This window comes from Toxorhynchites rutilus, chromosome 2 (assembly GCF_029784135.1).
Source record: "Toxorhynchites rutilus septentrionalis strain SRP chromosome 2, ASM2978413v1, whole genome shotgun sequence".
Taxonomy (NCBI): domain Eukaryota; kingdom Metazoa; phylum Arthropoda; class Insecta; order Diptera; family Culicidae; genus Toxorhynchites; species Toxorhynchites rutilus.
This window is the reverse complement of record NC_073745.1, coordinates 281739875-281758399: the sequence shown is the minus strand read 5'-3', so window position 1 is coordinate 281758399 and position 18525 is coordinate 281739875. Positions and strand designations below refer to the sequence as shown.

At 39.7% G+C, this 18525-nt stretch overlaps 1 protein-coding gene across 2 annotated transcripts; it reads right to left on the bottom strand.

Moving 5' to 3' along the window:
* Positions 1-4657: 4657 nt before the first annotated feature.
* Positions 4658-17319, bottom strand: LOC129769984 (activin receptor type-1). 2 transcript variants are annotated; one of them, XM_055772535.1, is made up of 10 exons: positions 17180-17319; positions 16288-16396; positions 15869-15904; positions 15355-15653; positions 7422-7645; positions 7142-7356; positions 6859-7081; positions 6600-6787; positions 6307-6532; positions 4658-6233 (listed from the first exon to the last, which is right to left on the bottom strand). In XM_055772535.1, the coding sequence occupies exons 1-10, from the start codon at positions 17232-17234 to the stop codon at positions 6075-6077; spliced, it is 1734 nt and encodes a 577-aa protein (XP_055628510.1). In that variant the 5' UTR covers positions 17235-17319; the 3' UTR covers positions 4658-6074. The 2 variants fall into 2 exon arrangements, with proteins under 2 accessions (XP_055628510.1, XP_055628511.1); XM_055772536.1 differs by lacking the exon at positions 15869-15904.
* Between the last annotated feature and the right edge of the window lie 1206 nt (positions 17320-18525).

Here is an 18525-nt window from a genome sequence, read left to right as displayed (position 1 = left end):
TAAAACAAGGTAAATTTTAGTTCATTTTATTATTATTCATGTAAAAACAAATCCAATTCATGCAAGTTCAAAATAAAAAACAAATTCTCTTGCATTTGAGACATGATATTAAAAAAAATTAAACGCAAACGCAAATAACGCAAAAAAAGTATATCCACCCCTCTGGCTCACATAGTTTTAGTACTTCATGAAGCCACATTTGGCTTTAATAACTACTCGGCATCGTCATGGCTTCGACTCAATAAGCTTAGCAGTTGTTTCCGGGGTGATGTTATCCCATTCAGTTGAGATTACCTGCCGCAATTGCTGGATGCTTGTTGATTTTTGCTTCTAGAGCTTAATTTTTAAAATTGACCAGAGGTGCTCGATCGAATTTAGGTCGGAAGACTGTGCTGTCCACTCCATAAACTTGATACTTCTTGAACGACTGCGGAGGTTTGCTTCGGATCTCCGTCTTGTTGGAAGATAGTTTTGGAGATAGTTTTCGCTTTAAAATGTCCAAATAGGGTTTGCATTAAAAAAATGGACTTTTTTCGGATGTTGATAAAAAAACAAAGACAGATAATTAAGTTTGGTAAATAGTAATAGTAGTCCCACTGAAGGTAATTATATTAGCTAACTTGCAAACAAATTCTACGCCCTTGCGAGCGACCTTCCGGCAGTCAACCGGAACATTCGCCATTGCGGAATAAAACATGCATGTAGGCATGTTTTTGAGTTTTATTTATCAACTCCTTCTCAGTTTTCGCGACAAAATTGTTGAAGTAGATCTTACGCTTCGAAAATTCTCGATGGGACGCAGCTGGGGGACGTTGAGCGGGTTCGCCGACTTCGGTACCACATCAATATTCAGCCGCTCCATCTTCTCTAACGATCGCTTCGAGTAGTGGGTCGACGCCAGATCCGACCAGAACACCGCGTCTTCGCCCTTATGATATTTCTTGATGAACGACGCAACTTCCGGCAAGCACCTCATACTATAAAATTCCCCATTCACGGCGAATCCGGAGCGGAAGAGCGGCTTTGACGTCCCCTTCTCGCTGATTGTCAGCCACAACAGCACTTTCTTGGGGAACTTGGTGTGTGAAATAAACTTCACTTCGGAGCTCACTTCCTTCGTGGTGGAAGTAAAATACGAAGTGCCCTGCCAGTCATTGCCATCCAGGGTGAGATGGGTCTCGTCGTCCATCACCACCGCCACGTCGCGATTCACCGAAAAATCGACTTGACCATCTTATTCACCCGTTGCCGCTGCGCCATTGCCTGCAGCTCCGAGACCAGTGGACGGGACTTCCGCTTTCTGACATGTGTGTCCATGTTCGCCCATGTTGATGTGCTCCCTTGGCCGAGTGGTTAGCGTCATAACTAACATGCCGGGTGTTCGGGTTCGATTCCCGTTCTGGTCGGGGGAATTTTTCGTCAAAGAAATTTCCTCCGACTTGCACTGTGATCACGCGTATTCTAGAGCTTGCCACTCAGAATGCATTCAAGGCGTGTTATTTGGCATAGAAATCTCAACTAAGTACTAATAAAAATGACGCAAGTAATACTACGTTGAGACGGCGAAGTTCCTCTAGGAACGTTAGTGCCATTGAAGAAGAAGAAGAAGTCCATGTTCACCAGGTACTTTTCGGTTGCACCGACCTCCCGGGCAAGCGCACGCTGTGATGTAGCCACTTTTCCGGAATCCTACGATTTTCCTCTTCAGCATCCTTTGGAGCTTCTTGTCGCTCAGGGTCGTCGACCGTCCGGAACAGGGCTTTCTTTCGATGCTCTCATTGTTGTCCAATAGTGCCAAGATGTTGTAGATGCCGGAAAGGGCGTATCCGGCGTCCAAAATGTGCCACACGATGTCCGTTTTCGACGCGGCTGGGTACCGTTCTTTGAACGCGCACACTTCTGAACGGAGTAGCTTCACTGTTTTCGCTACTGATAGCTCTATCAGTCGAACACGGTTAGAGTTCGACTGATAGAGCTATCAGTTTATTTCTGCTGACTCATGGGTTACCTTTGATTGATGCTGCATGGGTAGTTTCGTCAGTGCGTGGGAAGGTACCTCCATGAAAAAACGGCAATTTTTGTCCATTTTTTTAAATGCATACGGTAAACCTGGCTTAAGACCTTTTTTATGAAGACGATTTCGTACAGATTGTGATGTTAGTTGAATGGAGAACTCGCTTTTAATCTGGTTCGCAATTTTCGGAGTTGTTAGGTCTCGGTCCAGCTTCGTCTTCTTCATGATAGCTCTGTCAATTCGGTCAGTTGTCTTGTTGAAGGACGCCCGATCGCTTAGCTGGTGAGGTGGAACCATGCTTTCTGTACATTTGCACAATCCTAGTGACCGTTTCCTTGTGAAGCTGGACAATATCGGCAATATCACGGTTGCTTTTGCCAGTTGTGCTTTCTTGGGCATTTTGCAGTAAATAACTTCTAATTTTGAACACTAAACTGAAACGGCGATAGACTCGGATCGCGTTATCTTGGCGGCTTCTGGCGACTCGCTTCCTTATCCTTGTTAAATGGGGGACTTCGCCCCATTACATTGAATATAGAATTAGAGCGTGTGCTATTATAGTGTTAAGGTGAAATGGTGATAGTTAGTACATGCACAAACGGAAATGAAAACGAAGAAAAAAGAAAAAGGAAAAGTAACAGGAAAAGGACAAGGAAAAAAAACAAAGGAAAGCTCCTGTGTCTATTGCTCGCCCCGTTCAGTGAAAGCGTTATGTACAATGGAGGATGCGATGATTAAATGGGATAAGTTGCATCGAGAACAATAGATGTATACATTGTCCGTTCTGTAGTTTGTAATTTCAGTAGCAATTACAATTCGACAGTCAGCCAGCTAGCAACCAGTCGCCGACTGACAATCAGCATCAAGATATTTTCGACGGATGGAAATTTTGAGTACAAAGCCTCAACATAATTCATTATAACAAACCAAGAAGAAGAATAATCAAAAGGATGTGAGAAGGTGTAGTCCCACGTCTTTACGGTTATGTCCGCGACATTAAACACTCAAAAAGTAAAAATTATAAAAGAAATGCTATCTTTTCCATTTGAAATATGTTTTCTCTATATAAAGTAACATGTTTTCACTGATGACAAAAATTGATAATTGTGTTCGGTATTGGTAATTATCTTGTATCACATTGGTGAGTTTTTTTTTCTTTATTTCATCGAAACATAACACAAGAGGCATCTCGTCTACGATCACAGAGGGTGGTTTTCATCATATCTCGTTCCACTTCGGTATCTTTTATCTGATGCGCACCATCCAACGACTGTTTACTATCCTTCTGTCATCATCACTCGGCAAACACTGGTGGAGTGAACAAACAATATCCAACAACCAAACAAAACGGCCCTTTTCAGGGCCACCGAATCATTATCAAAGAGTTCAACGATGTATTTCTTCAAACATATCCAAAATCAGCATGCAACAGATTGCCTTACGGAATCCTACGTCAACTATGCGATCGTGTCTCGGACACAACCCTCCTGTTCTGCCATACAAACGAAACACAAACTTCTGCATAACTCGAGAACTAATCAAGCACAATTTGAAATGTGAGGGTTTTTGGGTATGAGAAATGTTTCTATAATGGTATGACACCTCTCCCTCCTCTAGAATGAAGAGAGGGTCCCGTAAAAATATTACACATATTTCAACCAAAAATATTCCAACGAAACATGACAATTGAAAATTTTCGGAAAACTCTGAAGGAAAAAAGGAAAATTCGTAAAATTAAATTCCCATATGTTCTACAATCACATAGTGACAAGTGCTGTTAGTCTATTTGATGTCTGTGCTAGCGAAATTGATCTTTGTTCGAAACTGGAAATAGATTTTAATGTGATGAAACGCACTCCTATATCTTCTTCTATCTATACCCAAAAAAAAAAAGGATCGCCGGATGTGTTGATAAGAGCAGAACTCGAGAGGAAGGAATCGTCCGATTTAGGACTATCTTCATTCTATCATATTTTCTGTATAAAACATTTATACCATGTAACGGAGAAACATGTTATTTGCAATTGGTTAAAAAATCTTGAACGAGAATTGTGTCTGAAAATAATCTCATATTATAATGACGAGTTTTGATAGAAGTACTAGGAATTTTACAGTAAAAGGTAATTTTAAAGGGTAGTATTAGCGCTTAGTAAGAAAACGTGGATGTGATAACGAAATTAATTTCGGGCGGGGAGGAGGCGATCTGGCGTAGTGGTAACATCCATGCCTCTCACGCTAAAGATCACGAGTTCAATTCTCACTCCCGACATTCTTCCACAAATGGAAGTAAAAGTGACGAACCAGCCAAATTGAGTTGAAAATCACTATAATACAGATAAAAAAAAAAAAAAATTCGGGCGGGTCGAAGTTTGCCGGGTCAGCTAGTCCCGAATAAAATATCCATTCTGGAATGAACGAACCTCAATATTCCTTTCAAATCCTCGGTTCCTTTTTTTTAGTTTTCCAGAAGGTGCGTTGACGCCTTTCTACACTCACGTTCTCCCTTTACTTTTTGATTCAAGTAAATTCAACATTCCAGCTCACATGACTGATACAGTAGCTAATGGGAAGGATAAATGTTAACTTGTCGAAGGTGCATTTCGGATGGAATAAACCCGGCAGGTTCTGCATAATTTTATTGAAAACTAAATATAAATCTATCGTTTATTGCTCAAAATAAAGAAAGAATATCCTTTTTCTTTTCAACTCATCACTGATGAAAGCAACATTCCATCTTTTGCTGCCGGTAATAAATTACAATTTCATTGCTATCATTGAAATAGGTTAGAAAAAAACACACTGATGTATATAGAACCGTAACGAATCAATTGCATCCCTTTCAGCGCTCAAAAACCGGGGAAGTAAATTATTCAATTACTTAACAGTATTATGTACACAACAACAAATTTCCCGTTCATGCTCCCTCCCGGATGAACTGAGTTTTATTATTCGCAAAAAGGTACGATCTACACGTGAAATCGTAGCGTTCTCTATTGATGAATGGCACTTAATTTGTTTCGCACGACTCAGTTCTTAAGGAATGCGAATTTGAAAGGCAACAAAAATATTTAAATTACCAGTAAATTGGAGGCGAACAAGAAATTATTCGCTTTCGCCATTTGATTGTTTTTTTTTTATCTTCTGTTGTATTTTGCCTAACTCTCTTCTCCTTCGAAATGTGTAAATATTAGAGTTTACTTATAGCAATCTTATTGTTATCGTATTATATTCAGTTAATAATACTGAATTTTTCCCGACCATACGTGTGTTTTGTATTTTACCACGTTGACCCTATTATTCCTTAGTGTAGTATAAAAATCCGTTACGTTTGACTCAAATAAACTGGTCCTGCATAAACAAACGTTGCAAACTAATGAATTTGATGCTGAGTAAACCTTTTTCCGATTGAGTTTTGTGTTTCTTCTAACGTACGCAAAATTTCGTCAATTAGAAATTTAGATTTGGTTTGTACTGCCCCACACACAAATATTGAATGAGTATTCCTCTTATTCGATGCTCCTTATTTTTTCATCGCTTTAGATTTTGGTTTTAGTAAAGGTACACCAACATCAATTGACAGCGAGTTATAAAGGCCAAAAATGACCAAACAAATATTACTTTCTTATACGAAATGAAACCCAAAATTTGTCTCACTCTGCCTAAACTATTTGAAGTTAAAAAAAACAAACTAAAAAAAAGGATTGTTCAGTACAGAGCTATTCGTGTTTGTAACGATCCTATTCTAGTAAATGTATAAATATTTACAGGTATCCGTTTCGTATCATCTGATTCACACAAACAACATACTTCTCACACGCTCAATTCCCACCATCATCATTACTATATAACAATTCGCATATACTAATTCGCACCGGTTCTCATATCGCTTCTTCCACCCACTTACCGAGAAAATCCAACATGAATTACGACAAAAAATGATATTGTTATTTTTGATACCTTCTCTCTGTCTAGTGCGACTCCATCTGTCGCCCTTGGATGTTGTAATGATTATGGTTCGAGTCAGGATGGGGCTTAGAATTTGGGCCATTGCTAGCCTTCATCAAACACAAACTTCGCCATCGTAGTAATTGTTGAGCTTTATCGTCTCGTCCGAACTAACCAGCTTCAGCAGTGTTTTCTTGATTCGGAGCGCCGGCAACCGGACGTTCGAGTTGGCGTGCCAGCATTCGCGCATTAGCTTGTCCATGCCGGAAAGTAGCTACGGAGAGGGGAGGGGAAACCAATTGACACGTGTTAGACTTATCGAGATATACATTGTATATATAACTCACCGGATCCGAAGACCACCGGTTGGGTATCGATGGTCGGTATTTGTCGCCGCAAACAACTTTTCGCATCTCTTCAAAGCTGGGATCGGATGTCACGCAATCGTAATACGGTACCTTGTAATCCTCGGCGATACCATTCGAGAGCGTCCGACGACATATTTCCCAGAACATCAGTCCAATCGCGTAGATGTCCGCCTTCCGGAGCGATTCAAAACATTCCAAGTTGACACTGGGGAATGGATCGGAAACACACAATAAATATGATTTCTCAAGTTAGTTGGAAAACCGACACAAACCTCTCATCCAACACTTCGGGTGCCATGTACCGCTTGGTGCCGACCCGTGCCGTGTTGCTTATATCGATCTTGTTGGTCGTCTGGCTGTGGGTCACCGCAAGGCCAAAATCAGCTATCACGCACGATCCGTTGATACGTACCAGGATATTCTTTGTTTTCAGGTCACGATGAGCGATCGCTGGTTTGCCCTGGAATTTTTGAATAACGAATAATGGATAACAAAACGAGCGACTTGACCGAGATAGCACCGATAATTTACCTCTGTTCCAAAGATCTCGGTGTGCAAATGCACCAATCCGTTGGCGATCGAAAGACAAACGGTGGCCATCTGATGATGGCTCAGAACAGTACGGTTGAGATGATCGAAAAGCGATCCCAGCGGGTAGTAGTGTGTGATGAGCCACAACTGGGTGCACGAATTCCGGGATGTCATATCAGATCCGATGTAGCCCAAAATGTTTTCGTGTCGGAGGAGGACCGTGCTTAAAGTGCAAAATGGACACTATAATATTGGCTATTCGCATATCTGTTTTGGAACATACCTGTAAATTTCCGTTTCACGCTTCCAGGAGTCTTCATCGCGAGAGAAGAAAATCTTCACTGCAACACTTTCCCCGTGCCATATGCCTCGCCACACCTCTCCGTATCGTCCCCGGCCAATACATTCGCACAGCGAGACTTGCTTGGCGAGCGTTCGTTGGATTAACAGCGGTAAACCGCTGCCAGAGCCGGACGTTACCGAATGTTGTAAATATTCCTACAAGTAGTAACGTTTGAAAGCTTTAATTCATTTGGAAAATCCGAAGGCCATGAAAAACATACTCTCAGTGTACTGTCGCCGGCGCTTGTGGCTCTGAGGATTTCATCGCTGGCGTAGTATGTCTCCGGGTCATGCTTACTCCTCGTGGCCATGAGACGTTTGTGATGAGTTCGGCGCATCAAAACCAGTACAATCGCACCCACGATCATAAGCAAAATGATGGGTCCTAGGATGGCTCCGGCCAGCTTCAATACATATGTTGAGGATTCTAGCTTCATAACATCGTCTGAGAATAAATTACAACAAGAAGTTAGTCATAGTAATGTTCTATGTCAATGTTCAAATCATATATGGTGTTGGAATATATTGATAATTGGAACTTTTCATAATCGTGAGGATAAGTACATTATGACGAACTGGGCGGCAATGAATGTTTCAATAATGATGTGCCACACTCACGGGCCAATAGAACAGAAAATCATCAATGTAAAACCTCTGCTCATGAAGGGAGATTCGCGATCGTGATCGCGAAAATACGCGATCTGTCTATCGTCGCATCGATAAAAATAAAAATTCTGCGAGTGCACGATTCTCTCGAAATTACGCGGATTAATTACGATTGGCGATGGAAAAAACTTCAAAAGATAATTCAATGGAACAGGTTTTTCATAAATTCTACATTTAGTAAGCCTTCTACAAAAATGCTTTGACGTCCTGCCTTTTGGCTTATCTCTTAGGAGACTGGACTGATCTATTTACTTTAGGTACTGACACTGAATATTCCGTTTTTTCACGCTGATCAGATAGTGTTTGCACTTGGAAGCACAGCAATAAAGCTATAAAATGATTTTTAGAAAAGTTCACTATCGATGCGCAGTGCCCGACGTGGGACAGACGAAAAGTTCACTATCGGTCCCCTATTTGGGCCGGGGCTTAAGGGGGAAGCCGGGTCTGGAAGGTCGAAAAATCGAATTTTTATTGTTTGCATTTTTGGGAAGCTTATGCGCTCAGAAGTGTTGTCCTAAAAGAATTTTTCGATGTGTGATTTCGTTGGAAAGTTACAGCCAAAAGTATGAGGTATCCTCACCTCAAGGGATATAGTATTGCTGTACGAACTTTAAACGCGTTTTTCTCGAAACCGTGTTTCGCGTTTCAACTGGTGGTATCGATATCTTAGGATCTAGTCGACCGATTTGGCTGAAATTTTTGTCAGCATGTAGAAATGAATTATCCAAAGCGTTACATATTCGTTTTGACGTAGAACTACGTCTTTCATTAAGGGTGCCAAATCAGAAAACAGGTCACGTCTTTATGAAATAAAGTTAACGTTAATAACTATTTTTGCCGCGAACGAATTTTGGCGATTTACATACTAAACGAATCGGAAATTCCCTAAGATTTGTTTAATATGCTATACATTAGAATCCCCTGGTTTGTAAATGGTTAAAATTTATGAAAGCATTAGGCGTTTCCATTTTTCCACACATTTGTTCTGTCCATTTGTGTGCTTTCCCGAACAGAGCTGTCTATAACGAGCAACTTATCGACGACCAACGAAGGGGAAATCGTAGGATTTGAAGTCGCCGTGAACAAAGGAAAAGTAGAAAAATGAAGGGGAATGCTTGCCTAGAGTATAAACAGTGGATCTAGCTGAGGCAAACTTTCATTCGGTATCGGACTGTTGAGTAATCCAGTTCACTTTGTTTTCGGTGCGCTTCGATCTAAGATTGGAGCCCACCAGTGGTAATCCAACTTGGATATCGTCGTTTGGCTTTTCTGTTCGCGTTATTCGTATTGTGTGCTTTTCTTTCCGCGTCATAAATTGATGTGATAAGCAAGAAGAAGAGGAAAGCAGGCTCGAGCCCTGCAAAAAACGAACGCATTGCCAAGGGCAATAAAATTTCGAGGCAAGCGTCATCTAAGGATGCACGCGATGTTGGTGCAGTGAAAAGTGCTCGCACTGAACCGAGCCTTCGCGAGTGTGACACCGCATCGAACAACATCGAAGTAGGCGATTTCGCGGCGTCGGTCGAAAATGTAAACGCCGTTACCCAGGCAGCAACCAAAATCAAGCTTCCCCCGCTGGTGGTGAAGGCGATCGCTCTAGACAAACTCATCAGCGAATTCGCATCGATGGGTGTTACAGCAGAGTACAAGCTGTGTGGCATAATTCAGTCATTTTCCAAACAGTTAACATTGTTTGTTTTCCGTCTTCGTTGGCTTCGTTGGTGCCTTTGAGAATGCATCAATGCATTAAACTGACGTTATTGCGAATCAGGCGTAAAGGTTGTGCGCCAAAAAATTTTTTGGGGAATACCTAGCATCTTGAATGTCTTACTGAAATGTTATAAGTTTTTTGGGTTCGCGTGCCAGTCGCAAAATTGCCTTCAACTAGGATTGCATTTTCGCTAATATTGATCATAATGAAGCATTGCTACTGTTTTCGAGGTTGTTATTATCAAAAAGAGTTTATTTCGCTTGTTTAGTCACCAAGAAAGTAGATGACGTTCTGGAATTTTGTATGTGATTACGCTTCGCTTGCCAGTGGTAAAACTTCCTCCACTAAGAGTGACAGCTGCGCTTCTCTCGAGCATGTTTGGTAATGCAACTTTGTTTGCAACATTGTTTGGCGATTGGTTTACGGTGTACGAACGATGCCTAGAGGTGCAATTCCTTTGAGGCAATACTATTTCAGAGATCATTCTACCAAGCAGTTGTTTCTAAAATTTCACAGCATTATAGAATAATATCCGAAGGTATAAACAAGCGACTTATATAAAATAACAGCGTAGTTCTACGTCAACAATGCGGTCGTATTTTGGACACAACCTCCTATAATTTTTATCATTAGGGTGATCATTTACATTTTAGGGTTGCCCCAAATATCAATTTTGTTCCCATTTTTTCCAAAAAGAACCTTTTTTGACGTAGAACTACGTCTTTTATATGGGGGGCCAAATCAGAAAACAGGTCACGTTTTTATGAAATAAAGTTAACGTTAATAACTATTTTGCAGCGAACGGATTTTGGTGATTTACATACCAAACGAATCGGCAATTCCCTAAGATTTGTTTGATATGCTATACATTACAATCCCATAGTCTGTATATGGTTTAAATTGATGAAAATTGGAAGCATTTCCATTTCCTCATACATCTGTTCTGTCCATTTGTGTGCTTTCCCGAACAGAGCTGTCAATAACGAGCAACTTATCGACGAGCAACGAAGGGGGAATCGTAAGATGTAAAGTCTCCGTGAACAAAGGAAAAGAAGAAGAACGATGGGGAATATTTGCCTAGAGTATAAACAGTTGATCTCGCTGAGGCAAACTTTTATTCTTCGTGAGGAAATCGACTGAACAACATCGTTGCTGGGCGAGCTGGACGGCGAGGGATCGAATACCTTTCTCAAGGCAATGGGGTGGAGGAGTAATATGATGGATAAAGTTTTCCAAGGGCCTTTTTAAAGGTTAGACGAATGAACTGAAAAAGTTGAAAGTCTCTCTAATGCAACAAGCAAGGAAAGAAGGCAAACTTTCAGTCTCGTTCTGTATTCAAAACAACGAATATCGCTGGTTCTTCCTTGTTTTGCGCCATCACATGTCTTCGTTTCGAATTAATCTGTGGACGCGACCAAATTACTCACTCGTTGATGTCTCTGGCATTGAAATCATTGCATCAAACTGACGCTATTGCATTAAGGTTCTGAGCTACACAATTGTGTGGTGAATCATCAGGATAGGCTACCGTCAGCTCACCAAGAAAATAAACTTTCTGGAATTTTGTCAGCGATTTGGTTTCGCATGACGGTAGGAAAACTCTCTCCACAAAGGATGACAGCTAAGCTAATCCAGACCGGCAATATCAACAGAAAAGGCTTCTGTTGAGAAGAGTCCAAACGGAGATAAGTGTGTGTATATTTAGTTGCTCCAAGCCATCGATATATGAATATTTGTGTGCGTACGTTATCATTGTTTGTTTTCTGTCATCATAAAGGCTTCGTTGGTGCTTTTGATATTGCCTTAATGCATTTTGTGCACCAAAAAAATATTTAGGGAATACCCAGTTATTCAATAAGTTATAATAAGTTATTAATTTATTTGGGTTCGCGAGCCAGTCGCAAAACTGCTTTCAACTAGGATTGCATTTGCGTTAATCTTGATCATAATGAAGCAGTGATACTCTTTTCGAGGATGTTGAGATTAACAGATAGAGTTTCTTTCGTTTATTTAGTCAAGAAAGAAAGTAAATGTCGTTCCGGAGTTTTGTGTGTGATTTTGTTTCGCTTGCCAGTAGCAAAACTTTCTCCACTCAGGATGACAGCTGCGCCTATCACGAGCATGTATTGTTCTGCGAGCACAAGAATGCCATACAAATGAAACACAAATTTCTGCATTACTCGAGAATAAATCAAGCAAATGAAACGAAATTTGGCATGTGGAGGTTTTAGGGTGCAATAAATGTTTCTATGGTAGTTAGACACTCCACCCCCCTCTCTAAGGGGGGGCTGCCATACAAATGAAACACACATATCTGCATTCCTCGAGAATTAATCAAGCGAATGAAACTAAATTTGGCATGTGGAGGTTTTAGGGTGCAATAAATGTTTCTATGGTAGTTAGACACTCCACCCCCCTCTCTAAGGGGGGGCTGCCATACAAATGAAACACACATATCTGCATTCCTCGAGAATTAATCAAGCGAATGAAACGAAATTTGGCATGTGGAGGTTTTAGGGTGCAATAAATGTTTCTATGGTAGTTAGACACTCCACCCCCCTCTCTAAGGGGGGGCTGCCATACAAATGAAACACACATATCTGCATTCCTCGAGAATTAATCAAGCGAATGAAACTAAATTTGGCATGTGGAGGTTTTAGGGTGCAATAAATGTTTCTATGGTGGTTAGACACTCCACCCCCTCTCTACGGAGGGGCTGCCATACAAATGAAACACAAATTTCTGCATTAACCGAGAATTAATCAAGCAAACGAAACCAAATTTGGCGTGTGGAGATTTTAGGGTGCAATAAATGATATCTATGGATAGATACTCCTCCTCCCTCCCTTAGGAGGGGGGACTTCAGGGTGCACGAAACGTTTCTATGGTGAATAGACACTTCCCCCTCTCTCTAAGGGGAGAAGAGGACAGGAATCTGTCTTTATTCTATCATACTTTCTGTATCAGACATTTATTCCATGTAACGGAGAAACATGCTATTTGCAAGTGGTTGAAAAATATTGAACAAGAATACAATCTGATGTTATAATGATGAGTTTTGGTAGAAGTACTAGGATTTTTTTTTGTAAATATCGTATTATCGTATTATTGATTAGAATATCAATCAATGCACAGTTCTGCGATTGGACTCATGAACTTGCGCTTAGTAAGAAAACGTTTGAAAGTACTGATAACAAAAAACTAATTTTAGGCGGGACGAAGTTTGCCGGGTTCTTCTTCTTCTTCTTTTTGGCTTTAAGAGGGTTTAAACTTTTCAGTTCATTCGCCTCTATTGCCGGGTTAGCTAGTACAACATATAAGTATATGTCAATACATGCAACACCAAAGAGCTCTGTCTTCATGTAGCCAATTGTTTATACTTTACATGAAATACAAACGAGACACACGATGTTCGCACTATTTTACGTAATATTTTATCTGGGAAATTATCATTGTGACAGCAACTTAACAGTGTTTGCCAAATAAGTTCATGATACGTGTTTTACAATCAGCCACACTGATATACGGCAGGTGCAATAAATATTTTTCCGGTTTCCAGTTGAAAAATCTAATATAAATGTAATCCGTGATACATTCCCAGATCAAACAACATAGCCCAACTATTGAAGTTCATAAATTATGATTTTCTGATAAACCTGTTTTGGTGGAGATAATTCAAGCCTAAAATCATTGTTAGGTAGATTAACTTGTTATAAATAAAAAACTTGAACTAACAGTAATAGTTCAAGTTTCATATTATTACCTAATAAGATACGTAACTTTTAATCAAAACGTTATGACATTAAAAGTTTTATAAACTTCACATTTAAGCCTAATAGTTGGCTGTAAATAAAATAAATGCGAAACCAGAAAAATGCTTTAATTCAATTCTCTTCCCGGGCACCATACGTGCAGCCAAGACTCGCCCACAGCCCGCTAAGAGAGCACAAACGCCTGTATTTAGTTAACAGTTGTGAGTGGATGACGTCCACGAGTAGGTATCAAAACAAATAGAAGAAAGTGGAGAACAAAATCCATAGCCCAATGCACAATGGTCCAGGAGATGCATTAAAGTGGAAATTAGCATTTAGAGCTTGACAGTTATTCTCTCTACAAAAACTGTCTTAGACAAAGTTGTTACTCATGATAGAGCGCTCGTTTTTATGTTGTTAAAAATAGGGTGACCAAAATTGTCGATGAAATAAAAAATCTAACTTTCTTATATTTATAGATAGACAGTGTTGTAGCTCCAATTATTTGAGACATCATTGTAGAACAAAGTTCTTCTCTATCTCTTGAAATAACCGATATAGCGCCTTTTTTCTAAGTTACGTTAGGGTCACCATGAAAAAAAACTGTTTTTTGCTCTAATTTTTATATTTAAAATTTTACATGCAAACTGTCTTCGAAAGACTTCTAGAGCTTACTAATACAAACATTTTTCGATGCAGAACTTGTCAATATCTCAATTTTACTCAAAGCTATAGATATTTCTTCCGCTCTTTTCATTTGTTTGTCATCCTTTCTGGGGCAAACATAAAAAATGTTTGTTGGCGAAATTTGAAAGAACAGATTTCATTCAATATTTTCAAAACTATGTTATATTTTGTGTTTGAGTAAATCAATATTGAAATCATGAGTTTTTTAACTTTCATATTTCAAATTCTATATCAAATCTGTCTTCGTACGACTTTTATAGCTTATCAAGACCAACATTTTGCTGTGCAGAACTTGTCAATATATTAATGCTACTCAAAGTTATCAATGGCTTTTCACCCAAAAACTCATGATTTTAATTTTAATTTTATCAAACACGAAAAATAACATAGTTTTGAAAATCGCACATTATGTAGAGTGAACTCTGTTCTTTCTAATGCCGCCAATAAACTTTGTTTATGTTTGTCCCAGAAAGAATGACAAACAATTGAAAAGAGCGTATTTTTTGGGAAGAAATATCAATCACTTTGAGTGAAGTTGAGATATTGACAAGTTCTGCATCGCAAAATGTTAGTATCAGTATGTTCTAAAAGTCTTTCGAAGACAGTTTTTATGTAGAATTTGAAATATAAAAGTTAGAGCATAAAACAGTTTTTTTAATGGTGACCCTAACGCAACTTAGAAAAAAATCGCTGTATCGGTTATTTCAAGAGATAGAAAAAAACATTGTTCTGCAAAAATGTCTCAAATAACTGGGACTACAACATTGTCAAATTATGTTCACCTCTATCTATAGAGATAAAAGAGTTAGATTTTTTATTTCATCGAAAATGTTGGTCACTCTATTTTTGGCAACATGAAAATGAGCGCTCTATCATATGTAACAACTTTGTCGAAGATAGTTTTCGTCTAGAGAATAACCGTCGAGCTCTAAATGCTAATTTCCACTTAAATACATCTCCTGGACCATTGTGCACTGGTTACACGATCTTGTAGAAGGGTAGCTTCATGATCTCTGCATTGGTAAAACATAGTTTTCATGCTGAAATATCTTTTTTTGTGTTTAGAACTCATTTTTAGTCCTTCATTGCGCTACCAACGATTTTCGTTATTCACGGTGAGCTAGCCAGACTATTCCGCGGATAATCGGGGTTCTACTGTATTGTAAGGGCTCTTGCAGGTCGGACGCTTTTGATCCCACAATAGAAACCACTCCATTTCCTTTGAACAACATGTCAAATCAAGTGAATTCCCCTATGGGCAATTTATTGAATTTGAATCGTCTATCAAGTCAAAATCAAAACGAAGTAGTTCCTGCAGCACATGTTAAATTTACTTACTTGGATAATCAACCGGTGGCAACATCGGAAAGCTGCCATTGTTGCAGTAGTCCCCAGTGCAGCACTCGATATTGTATGTGCCCGTGGCGTGACGCTTTTTCGGTCCATTGCTGTTCATCAGATTCTGGTTGCAATAAAGCGGAAGCTGCTCATGTGTCGTCGTGCAGCCACGGGAAACACTCTCGTGACCGAACTGATCGCGGATCCGTGACTTCCAGCACTGGATTGCGTTCTGGCAGAGATGCGCGTGGGCCGTAGTGTCCGCACAGTCAGGAGGCTCACAGCTGTAGCATTTATACCTGTTGGACAAGATCGAAAGGTGTTATTCGGGATTGTTTTTTTTTAAATTGCTGTACGAACACATAGAATATTGAAATAAACGAAGTATAAACCACATAAGAATATAAAAACAATGACGCATTCGGTTGCTTAATACTGCAGAAAACAACAGTGAAACAAACTCAACAACACAGAACAAAAGTCGAAGAAGCGTATTTTTTCGAAAACTGTTTACCTTCGCTTCATTCTTCTCTTCGATTTCGAGTGCCTCCTTTGGAATTGGAATGAATTTGGTGCCCGATTTTATGATTGGTTAGCATAATTGTGGAATGATTGTTATGAGGGATGGGCAACAATTATTAGTAAACGATGATGTTAGTTTTCACCACCGGTCCGTGTAAATTATCGTTTTTCATCCGACAGTAGCCATAATAATGCCAGCGACGCAAGGATAGGTGCCAGTGTACCAGAGAGTTAAAATTAGAACAAAACGATAGATGAAGGCAGTGGAGAGAAAATAGAAGAGACCATTATAGGGAATGTTGCGCGTTGTTATTATTGTATTTATGTTTTGCCGTTTCACGTTTACGTTTGCTTTCATTCATTTGGATTCGCTGTGAAGGAATCACACGCGCAATAATGAATTATACTAACCTTTGATGAGAGATGATCGAGTTTTGTATTGGAAGATCACGATTGGGATGGTACGTCTCAAGATCCATAGTTTCCTCCGTTTCATCAAGCAATTTGCCGTGTGAATCTCCTGCCGGAAAAAATATTGCGTCTTTTTAGGAAAATTGTTTTCTCCGGAATGTTAACATTGCTGATGACAAATATTTAAATTCAAATTGAAAGCACCCATGTTTAACGATCAGCTGATTTTCATTAAAAATGCATATGCCAGAACGGTTAGGCAGAGACGCCCTCTTTGACTTTGCCCATTAATTCCGTTCATTGATCGCAGCACAATACAAACAGAACGTAAACAAAACACACAATCCACGATCTTCGGCGGCTGCCGAAATTCTTCGAACATCACACGCACAAGCACATTCCATCGCCGCACACACATTCAACCACGAAAGCTTCTTGATTCTGACAACACGATCGTGATTGTTGTTCTCGGCTGCTGCAGTGCATGAAACATGAAACCGATCATCGTTGTCTACTTCTCTCGCCTTCTACGCGATCGACAGAGATTCCATCGAGTCGCGACTTCGAGGAGTCATGTCTGGACGCGAGGAACTGTAAATGTACCGAGATACGGAAAACACCGTTTTCGCTCGTGCTTCTCTTCCATCTTTCGACAAGCTAGCGAACGCGATTGTATTCAGCTGAGAAATAAATAACTTCCACATTAAAGCAGCTGTGAATCCCAAATAGACCAACAAAAATACTTCTGTCAAAAGCAGAGCCATTGCAGCACGCCAAATGAAATTTTCAGACCATATTTTCCCTATCGGGAAACAATAATGCAGCACTTATTTTATAATCATTTCATCTAGCACGCACTAAACAATCGAATACAACCAGAATATTCAATCACCTTCAGCGAGATTAAACGCTAGCAGCAAAACAAAACCGAACTTTGCAAACACCATCTTAACTTTTTCTACACTTTTTGTAGCTCTTTCTTCTATGCTGCCTCCGCGATACGGAGATTATCAATGTTTGACAGCGGCAGTGTTGCCGAATCGAGAGTGAGGGTGTTGTCAAATAGCGAGCCAATACACGCTCATTTCAAGTTATTTCAACCTTCGGTGAATAATATCTAATTGACGAATTTACATTACACTGAGAGAAAAAAAAAGTAAATATAACATTTTTTTGGTAATTGCTACCAATCTTGTCATTTTCTACAGTTCTAATAAACATATATGTTAAGAAGAACCATGATTCGGAAGCCCAATATTGACTACATTTACCCACCGAAAATGCACGTATTAGAATTATACCCTTAGTATACCTCCGTGTCCGGTGCACCCGTGGCCGAGTAGTTAGCGTCTCACATTATCTTGCCGGGTGTTCGGGTTCGATTCCCGTTCTGTTCGGAGGATTTCTCGTCAAAAAAATTTCCTTCGACTTGCAATGTGGTCACGCGTATTCTAGAGCTTGCCCCTCGCAATACGTTCAAGGCGTGTTATTTGACTTAAGAAATTTCAACTAAGTATCAATAAATGACACTAATTAATGCATACGTTGATACGACAAAAGTTCCATAGGGAACGTTAAGGCCATTCAAGAGATACCTCCGTATTGCCTTATGACAACAATAAAAATGGTTAATAATCGCTTTTCTCACTAGTTTTCAGATTTGACAACATTCAAGTTTACTAATGTTATCGAGTAAAATATACTAACCTCTGGTAGGGATGCGGGTTTGTTGACGATATGTACAAGAAAATTGTACATTCTACTAATGTTTGCGCTACCAAATGTGTTTGGTAGTTTTCGACCGTAGATTTTTCTAAGTGTAGCTTTACAACCAGATGGCACAGTGAGTAAAATATTTCATTTATAATATATGAAGAATGACTTGGATCTTTCTCGTATCAGCCGAACGGAATCCCGTGCATAATCAATTGAATCAACCATTTTAATGTGATATCGGTTGCATCGCCAGTATCCACAGCATGAGCTTCTGAAAAAATGTCCGGAAGTTAGTAAGTTACATTTAATGCGACATTTAGCTAATTGGTCAGATCTGTAATACGACACGTTTAATTGGACATTTTTACCTCTAATTGGACATTTTTGTGAACATAGAGTTCGAGGCCCAAATTATGACCCCACATTGAAATTCGCCACCAGACGTCGACACTGTACCACTCTCATCGCCAATGTCCAATTACAGGTCAAAATCGCCTCCAATGCGACACTGAGTGGTGCCTC

Excerpts from the sequence above, each read along its gene's own strand:
- LOC129769984 (XM_055772535.1), bottom strand. The coding sequence starts at position 17,234 with ATGGTGTTTGCAAAGTTCGGTTTTGTTTTGCTGCTAGCGTTTAATCTC. Across the intron at positions 7,646-15,354 it reads GCCACCGGTTGATTATCCAA|ACGATGTTATGAAGCTAGAA; the intron begins GTAAGTAAATTT and ends ATTTATTCTCAG. Across the intron at positions 6,788-6,858 it reads CCGAGATCTTTGGAACAGAG|GGCAAACCAGCGATCGCTCA; the intron begins GTAAATTATCGG and ends CAAAAATTCCAG.